The sequence below is a fragment of the Pteropus vampyrus genome, unplaced genomic scaffold (genome assembly GCF_000151845.1).
Source record: "Pteropus vampyrus isolate Shadow unplaced genomic scaffold, Pvam_2.0 Scaffold16, whole genome shotgun sequence".
NCBI lineage: Eukaryota > Metazoa > Chordata > Mammalia > Chiroptera > Pteropodidae > Pteropus > Pteropus vampyrus.
In genome coordinates, this window is record NW_011888797.1 from 7547262 (window position 1) to 7557033 (window position 9772).

The 9772-nt window shown below is 38.3% G+C and overlaps 1 protein-coding gene across 1 annotated transcript in view; it reads right to left on the reverse strand.

Annotated features, from left to right (window-relative positions):
* LARGE1 (LARGE xylosyl- and glucuronyltransferase 1) overlaps nucleotides 1-9772 on the reverse strand; it is a 387690-nt gene that overhangs the window by 77289 nt on the left and 300629 nt on the right. Inside the window, exon 8 of the mRNA XM_023527353.1 lies at nucleotides 6907-7032. Coding sequence (XP_023383121.1) covers nucleotides 6907-7032 — 126 coding nt within the window. The remainder of the gene's footprint in view (nucleotides 1-6906; nucleotides 7033-9772) is intronic.

Here is a 9772-nt window from a genome sequence, read left to right on the forward strand (position 1 = left end):
CTCCAGAACTTTCTCAACGTCCCTTGTTGAAACGCTGGACTCACTAACTCCACATTCTCCCCTACCCCAGCTCCTGGTAATCACCGTTCCACGAATTTGACTATTTTAGATATCTCATCTAAGTGAAAACATACAATCTCTCTCCTTTTGTGTTTGGCTTATTTCACTTAGCACGTCTTCAACGTTCATCAGCGTTATGTACAGCATGTTTCCGTATTTCCTTCCTTTATAAGACTGCCAGAGTTTTCAGTAGCACTGATTTTTGTGGAAGTTTTCTGTTTTGTTTTTTTCTTTTAGCATTTTATTTTATTATTGGTTTCAAGTATATAGTACATTGATCAGACATTAATATAGTTTATGAAATGATCCCCTCAATTACTCTTTTTGACAGTTTAGAAGTAAGTCTCCTGTACCTCTGACTGGTCAAGTGATGACGTTTATTACGAGAACACAAGCATTGCTTCAATCTGTCGTCATTTGCCCAATGACAGGTGAATCTGGAGCACTTTCTCAAGAAAGTCATCAACGACTCAATTTTTGACCAATTACATCTAAGCCCTAGATCATAAAATAGGTACTACTTCATTTTTCCAATATGGTTGTTACCTAGTTATACTCCTATTAAACAGTGTAGGAGAATCCTACTAATCAAATGAGACTTGATAGTACCACTCTTTTAATTTGGTGGATGTGAAATTATTTGTTGGCTTAATTTTCACTTCCCTGATTAACAAAGAGGTGGTACACCTTTTTAACTGTTTATTGACCATTTTCTTTGCAATTCAGTGAAATAACTATGTATACCTTTTACATATCTTTCTCATTAATTAGTAAGAGTTCTTTGTATATTTTGTTTACTAATCTTTTGTCAGTTATGTTTTGAAAATAACCTTTTCTTTCTGGTGCCACTTTGATGGAATTATTAATTTCAGTGTGGTTGAATTTATTGATTCAGTAGTTTATGGCACATGCTTTGGGTGTCTTGTTGAATAAATCCTTCCCTATTCTGTCATAGGCTAGTATCTTAATGTTTTAAAACTAAAAGTTTAATTTGGACTTTCACTTTTAAGCCTCTAACCTATCAGAATTTGGTGCATGGTATGAGAGAGGAATTTATTTTTTTTTTTGATTTTTATTTTTAATTAATTTTTATGGTGACATTGGTTAATGAAATCCAGTAAGTTTCAGCTGTACGCTTTAACAGTAAGGCATATATATATTTACACTGTGTGTTCACCTCCCATAATTAGATTTCTTTTTGTCACCACATAATTGACCCCCTTTACCCCATCGAGGGATCCATTTTTATTTTTTCCACATGGGTAATCAGGTGTCTCAGCACCATTTATAGAAAATTGCATCCTTTCTCCACTGGCCAGCAATGTCACCTCTCCATGTATTAAATTTTCATAATGTATGGTGTTCTTAAGCTCTTAATTAATTTGCACATCCCCAAGAAAAATGCTCAGCAAAACTTTGCTGTAGGTTTTCAGTAGATACCATTCATGTGAGTTTTTGTTATAAATATTTAATTTTACCAAATAATTTACCAGCATCTATTAGATGATTATGTGGCATTTCTCCTTTAATCTATTAACATGCTGAATGATACTTATAGATTTTTCAGAGTTAGATCCCCCTCCTCTTTCTTGGAATACACCCAACTTGGCCATGATGTATTATCTATTTTATACATGGCTAGACAGTTGTGCTAATATTTTGCTTAAGATTTTTTACATCTACATTCATGAATAATACAGGTCCACGATTTTCCTTTCTTGTGCCCCTCTTGTATAATTTTGGTATCGAGGATATCCTGACCACATTGAATGACTTGAAAAGTGTTCCTCTTTTCTTATTCTTTGGAGAAGTTTACTTAAAACTGATAATATCTTTTGATTAAAAAAGAAAAAAAACTAGTAGATCTTCTCTCTACTCACCATGTCAGGGCGTTGTTTTCTTTGTAAGAAGGTTCCATGGCTAGAGGATAATCCAGACTTTATATTTTTCCCTTAAGTCGGTTTTTTTTAAAGTATATATTTCTAGGAATTCATTCGTTTCACATGTTTTCAAATTTATTGACATAATTTTGTTCACGGTATTCTCTTATCTCCTACAATTCTGCTTTATCTATTGGACCGGAAGTTCCGCAGAGAGACTTTTGTTTGCTTTCATCTTTGCTGTATACCTAGAACTCAGAAGAATGTCTGGCTTAAGAATATTTATGCGCTCCATTTATCAGTGAGTTCTCTCGCTTTTTCTTGATGAGTCCTGCCATCGCTTTGTCTATTTTATTGGTCCCGTTTAAAGCACCAAATTTGATTTGTTAACAATGTGTTCATCAATTTCAGCTCCTATTTTCCTTATGTCCTGCCTTTTATTTACTTTGAATGTATTCTAACGTTCTTTATATATCAAGTTGTAAGCGTGACATTAATTTTCAGCCTTTCTTCTGTTGAATATAAACATGTAAGGCTATAAATTTCTCTACGTGTTTACTTCATTCTACTAATTTTGACACATTTTCATTTTCATTCAGTTCTAAGTAGTTTTCAGTTTCAATTTTGATATGTTTAGAACTATGAATAATTTAGAAGTGTGGTCTCAACTTTATTCAAATGAATTTAAAAAAAATCTTGTTACTGCCTTCTAATTATACTGTGTTCAAAGAACTATACACACATACACACACATACATATATGTATGTATAATATGATTCTTTGAAATGTACTGAAATTTGCTTTAAGGCCTAGTACAGGGTTATTTTTTAATAAGTGTCCTATGTGAGCTTGAAAAAGATGAACATTCTCCATTAGGAACAAGGCTCTTTATTTGCCCAAATCAAGATTTTTAACTGTGTAGTTCAAATCGTCCATAATGTTTTATCAATTTTTTTGTTTGATCTTTCAATATATAAAAAGAATTCGCTAAACTATTCTACTCTGATAGTAGACTTGTCAGTTTCTCTCTGAAGTTCTATGGAACTGTGTGTGTGTGTGTGTGTGTGTGTGTGTGTGTGTGTGTGTGTAGCATAAAACACTGTACGAGTTTGGAATTCTTATATCTTCTTGGTTAACTTTTTATTTTTAAGTTGTGACCATCTCTATACCTACCAATTGCTTTGTCTGATATCAAGATAGTTACCTCAGTTTTCTTTTGGATGATATTTGCGTGATAATCTTTTCCCATAATTTTGCTGTCAACCTTTCCAGATTGTTATGTGTTAGGTGTGTTTCTTAGAAATAGCATATGTTGGATATTGTTTCCCATTCAATCTGACAATTTGTCTTTTCATTCACAAAGTTTATTTAATTATTGACATGTTTAAATTTATTTTGAACATCTTGATTTCTAGCTATTTCCCCCACTTATTCTGTTTTTATTTTTTTTTCTTGTATTTTTTTAATGATTGAGCTATTTTGGTTGTTCTGTTTTTCTAATTCCATTCGCCATTCCACCCACCATGGATTTGTAAGTTATACACCCTTTCAAAAATTCTTTTAGAGCTTAACCTTGAAATGTTAGCATGTATACCTAATTTTGAAGGAAAAGTTAATATCTTGTCTCCCACAACAAAACAATGATCTCAGAATACTTTAATACTAATCACTTCCCTTCCAAGTTACATGATGTCACTGTCTGATATTTTAGGTATATAACCTTTTAAAATTTACAAATTATACATTATTGCTATGACTTTTATTTAGAAAGTATTATTTGGATTTCTTATATATTTCTAATTTGTTTAACATTCCTTCTTGAATCTAAAATATTCCTTATTCCTAAACAATATACTTTAGGAGTTTCTTTGTGCAAGTACGTTTGCGTTTTTGCTCATCTGAATATTCATCTTTTATGCTTGAAGGATTGTTTAGCTAGGTATACAATTTGTTGTTATCGTCTCTCAGCACACTGGAGACACTATTTCTACTCTATTCTGGCTTCCATTGCTGCTGCTAAGAGTGCTCATCACACACATGCAATTTCTTTGAGAATCTGTCTTTTCTCTCTGGCTATTTTAAAGATCACTTTTTTTAAAAGTGCTGCAATTTCACTACTGTAGGTCTAAGTATGGCTTTCTCTTTATTTAAACTGCTTGGTATTAAACCTTGTTGTATCTGTGGATACCTTTTAACAGTCTGGAAAATTCCTAGTCACTATCTCATCCAATGATGCCTCATTTCCAATTTTCTCTATTACCTCCTTCTGATAGTCTAATTAGATATATACCAATATTTTAACTTCTCTCTTAGTTTTTCCATCTTTTTTTTCCTCTGTGTGCAGTGTTTTGGATAACTTCTTCAGATATCTCTTCCATTTCACTGATTCTCTCTTCAGCTAGGTCTAATCTACTCCTTAACACATTCATTTAATTTGTAATTTCAATATTTTTCACTTCCAAAAGTACTATTTGACTCAAATGCCTAGTCACCCAAGAATCTCTTGTTCCTCCATCCTACTATCAATTCTTTTTTATTTTACACATAATAAAAATACTTATGTTTTATGTCTCATAAGTTCAATACCTGCGGTTTTGGAGATTTAATTCTAAAGTCTGCAATTTCTGCCCTCTCTCATGGTGGCCTATTTCCTTGAGTGTTCGGTGATTACTGATTGAAAACTCATTTTCTTTGAAACGTAACCTAAAAAATTCTGAAGTCTAGTTTTTGAGAGTTATTCTTCCAGATCAGATCTGTTTGTTTCTGCCAGGTACTTGGCAAATTTTCATTTTTTTCTTTCTGTTTTTCCCCATGCATATAATTTCAGTTCCCCAAAATAATATAAGCACAGGCTTGAAATTAGAAATTCTCAAGGGAAAACTTTCTTCCTTATTTCACCTAAAACCAAGGATGAAACAGGCAATAATTATCTCCTTCAATATGGGCTTTTAAACTGTTTATCCACTAAGAATATCACTTTTCATGGATCCTGACTTTATGCAAGGTCCTCTGATAGTCTTTCTTCCCATGGGAATCCACGTTCCCATGCATAACCTTTCAATAGAGTGGTTGTACACATGGTTTGCCCAACTGCGATTCAGGCCTATTGTCCCAGTATTAGTCACGATAACGGTCCCTCATTTGAACAGTAAGTTATACACTCACCTACCTATCTTTGAACCAGGCTCTCAGCCACCATGAATCAGCAAATGCCTCTACTAGCGAATGTCAGATCTAGCTGCTTTTTGCTCATTCTCTGGATTCACACTGTGTCATTCTTCCTGGCCTCTTCTTAGTGCATCTACTTTGCTTTCAAAACATTTTCATTGTGTTTTAATGTGTTCTTTACAGGGTTGGTTTTATTTTCTTCCTCTTTGAACTTCTAGTTCATAATATTCTTGGAAATATTCCTGTGTATTTCATCTGTTTTCTTTATGTCTCTCAAGTGCATGACATGCTAAAGGAATGGCAATAAATGCTGGTTGAAAGAATGAATGATGCAAGCACTTCTGTTTTAAATAGTTTTTCTTTTTGACTCTGTGATTTGATTTCTGGGAAGGTGTGAACTTTAAGCTGTTCATTACAACACAGTCTGTATTTGTGAAAATTTGGAAACGACTAACGTAACAGGAATAGCTAAGTAATGGAAGAATACAAAATTCCATGTGCATTACGACTATAAATAAGATAAAATATGCACATGTGGACATGGGCCAGAAACCAATTAGAAAGATTGACATACTAGAAAAACAAAATTTGTACTCCTTTTTCCTTTTTAAGACTCGCAATTATCACTACTGTGGTGTCACATGGGCAATGGATATACATTTTAAATGAAATAAACTCTCTATAAATGCATATATCTACTTCCTCTTTGATACAGCCAGAGAAGCCAACACGCTTGGTTTTAGACAAAATGGGGTTCAAATCCTTGATCTATCATTTAATAGCTGAGGTCAGTTCTTCACTCCTACCGTAGGTACGGAATTCTCACACACCTGTTAACTCTGGGCTCAGCCATAAGGCTACTTTGGCCAATAGAATAGTAGAAACAAGGATTCAAGAGTTCCTTGTGTACACCAGTGCTTGCTCTTCTGCCTCTGCTTTGCCGTGAGAACAAGCTAGACAGGCCTGTTGATGGGAAATGGGAGACACTGGAGGACAGCCAAGTTGCCCCAGCCACCAGCCACCAGCCACCAGCCATTCGATCTGAAGCTGACCACAGACACCGAGTTAAGCCTGTGAAAATCAGACAACCAACCAGGCAACCTGTAGACTCATCAACTAATTAACACTTGCTGATTTTAGCCACTATTAGCATGGTTTGTTATGCAGCATGATCTGTAGTAATAGATAACTGATATGTCCTGTCTTCGTCATCTTTCTATTGCTAGGCCCTACAACTGTTTGGTATCTAGAGACCAAAGAGGAAGGCTTTTCTGTCACTGTCCCTTTTCCCTGTGGTAGAATGAAACATTTATGCTTGCATCCACCCTGTACCCAAACTGATGATAGTACCTGTTATATATTTTTTTACATTTATTTCCTTACATGTTTCTCTTCTCTAAGCCATGAATGACTTGAAAGTAGGAAGTATATTCTTCATAACCATATCTACAGCCCCTGGCACAGAGTAGGCCCTCAATATATATTTTGTTGAAATTTTATGACTGCATTTTGGGAGCCGACAGGAACCAAAACAGCTGGCAGCAGGTTGCAAGAATAACCACACAAGCTGGTTCGTATGCCGGGCGGCGTTCTGCTTTTCAGAAAGCCCAAACAAAAGGAGAAAAAAAGAAAAAAGGAGAACAGCACATTCTTTCTGCTCTCTGCTCCCTTATCTCTCACCACACTACACACTAAGCTCAGAGCCATCCCTTCTCCTGGAGGCTGCCCCCCGATCCAGCTTCCCTCTGCCACTGCAGGGCACCTCGCTCCATCTCTGGGCATGTATCTTTACTGTACCTTTAGATCAGACACGTCTCTGTAGCACTGCTCAGAGCGGGTGTGGTCCGACAGCTGCACGTTCCAGAAGCAGGGAAGCTGGTACACGAGGAAGGGATTCTGTTTGATGACGGCGTTGAAAATATCCTGGGGGATTGAAAAGCCAGAGACACAGTCAAAACAGTCAGGTGTGGCTCCTGCTGCTGCTGCTGGCTCCAGAGGCACAGAAGCACCTGTGTGCACGAGGGCTTCTCCTGAGCCTCCTGCTCAGAACACAGGCTGGCTTACACCGCGGGATACTCCCCTAGTCTGTTATCTCTAGGAACCAAGCAATAATGTTTAGGTAGAGATGGCGGACGACCCCACACTGCCTTGAAGCTCGTGGGTCCGGCTGGTCTCATAACGCAGCATATGGCAGGCGTTCGCGGGGGCAGACAGGGAATGTCTTTTCCATCTGAGCTGGCATATAATAAATGAAGTCACTTTTCCGCCCCTCTTCCCACCTCATCAAGGAGCCCCGTGTTATCCATCCTGAGCCTCCTGGAGAGGAAACTGCACGATGGATGATGACAAGTTCCTCGGCTCATCCTGGGGCTGAGACAAATTATAGATCCTGTTTCAGCAGCTCTTCCCGGGGCTTTTGGCCGACTCAGTGATGGATGTGGCTTGGCCTCCTGCGGGCCACGGTTCCGGGGTTAGGCACTCCCCATTTCCCAGTCCAACTCGGGCTTTTTCTAAAGAGGCCTCACCTCTATTGGGTTCTTCTCCAAGCTCTCTCACCGGGCCATGCTTATTAACTAGCTGCTGACAGGTGGTGCCGGGAGGTGAGTTATGGGCCTCCACAACAGGAGATGGCTGAATAAACTATCCTCATTGGGCATGGACATTGCTTTTGGGGACACGTGCAAGTCATTGTGACCTGACTTAAAATATGATAATGGAGGACAAATTTCCCCTCAGGTTTAAAACAGCTACCTGAATAATTTTTAACTCATTCATTATAGCATACCTCGTGTTTGAAAAAGGAAATTAGTTTCTGGCTGTTTGAGAAATACTGCATAATAACAATGCTAAAAAAAATTGTAAAGTAACCCTACAGACTGTTTTTTTCTCTGTATTAGAAAACTTTGCGAGAATTCAACGACAGACATTTGAACACTGAGCAAAAAAACACAGAGAGTGAGCTGGCTTTTTGGATGAATAGGAAAGGATAAAATGCAGAGAACCCAGAGACATCATCTTTACATCTCAAGATGGCCATTTACACCACAGGAAACTCAAAGTCTAAATGTGTGAGCCTGGTAGATTCAAGATCAAAGGCTCAGGCTCCCGCATTTCCTAGTGAAAATGAGAAATAGGGTTTTTATGATTTTATGTTAATAGTTTGGTGGAGTTCGTGGACTTTCTCAGATTGCCTGGATTCAAAGCCAGGTTCTCCAGCCAGGCCGTTCGTCTCTCCTATTTAAATACATTTCCCTTGAGGATAGGGTCATAGCACCGGCTCTAAGCAAAAGGCTTTGCTTTAAAAGTTAGACTACTGCCAGAAAGGCAAATGAAACCTTGTCCGGGAGATATGCTATGGCATTCTGGAATCTCAGGGCCAGGCGGTGTGCTGTCACCCTGAGATGAAGATGGCGACCTCCCCTTAACACATCAAATTATCGTTTACTTATGAGTCTGCCTCAATCAACTGTGAGCTCTCTGAGGCCAAGGACTGCATGCATCATTTATCTCTGTAATCCTGTTTCTGAACACAGCCCTTGGCATACACAGTGTGCAGTAAAAGTCTGCTGAATGAACAAATGAATGAAAAAAATCCTAATGTTTTTGATTGGCAGTACAGGGCAGACCGAGCCAAGGGTACGGCGCAGACCCATCTACTTTCGAGTTTGAGAAACGACACCAGGGTACTCAAAAATAACCATATCTTCTAATCTGGCCACTCACCTGGTCAGCTAAGGACGTGGAGAGCATGCCCATCAGTTCCCTCTCTGCGGTCAGCCTCCACATCTGTTCCCATTTCATCTTCCGCAGCTTGTCCAGAAGCAGCAGGATCACCCCTGGGCAACAGCATAGGATGGAGGACAAAAACAGTCAGACAACCAGGCACACCTGTCTCCCTGTGCTGGAGATGAACACACCTGGATTCAATCCCAGGCTCTGCCAGTGAATCAGTGTGAGATGTTAAAGAATCTCTCTGCAACACCTTCACCATGTGGAGAACATCAGTACATACCTCAGACCTCAAAGACTGTTGTAAAGAGCTAAATGAGATGGGCAAAGGAACCGAGCACTTTCTGGGGACGGATGGCGATGATGGCTGCATAGCAATGCAAGTGTGTGTAATGCCCCTGAACTGTATGCTTCTAAAGATGGTTAAAATGGTGTATTTATGTGAGGTATATTTCACCACAGTAATTTCAAAAAGAGCCTAGCACTGCACCAGACACGTAGTACATTCTCTATAAGTATCAGGTTTTCTGCTATGTTTTTCCCAATAACCTACCTAGGTTTCGCTGATGGATGGTGTTTGTATAACATATACTACTTCTCTTTAAAGACAAAAAGCAGCTCCTCTGTGACTTTATTCTGGCTAAGTCTTGCCAATTGACTTTATAATTACTGACAAGCCCCATGAGCTCATTTCAGCGTTCCTGATTTTCAAAGTCTCCTTTAGCCCGTCACAATCAACACGTGTGTAAACTACCGTGAAGGCGTGCTGATGCTGGGTCTTTAAGAGGAGTTTCAAAAGCCGCTGGTTTCCTAAGAAACTGATAATAAGAGGTTATCTCCTCCTCCCGTCTACCTTTTTTGTTGTTAATTTTATGGATAGTGATTTGGGTGAATGGGAGATTGTGTAGCCAGGGAGACTGCCACTGAACACCCT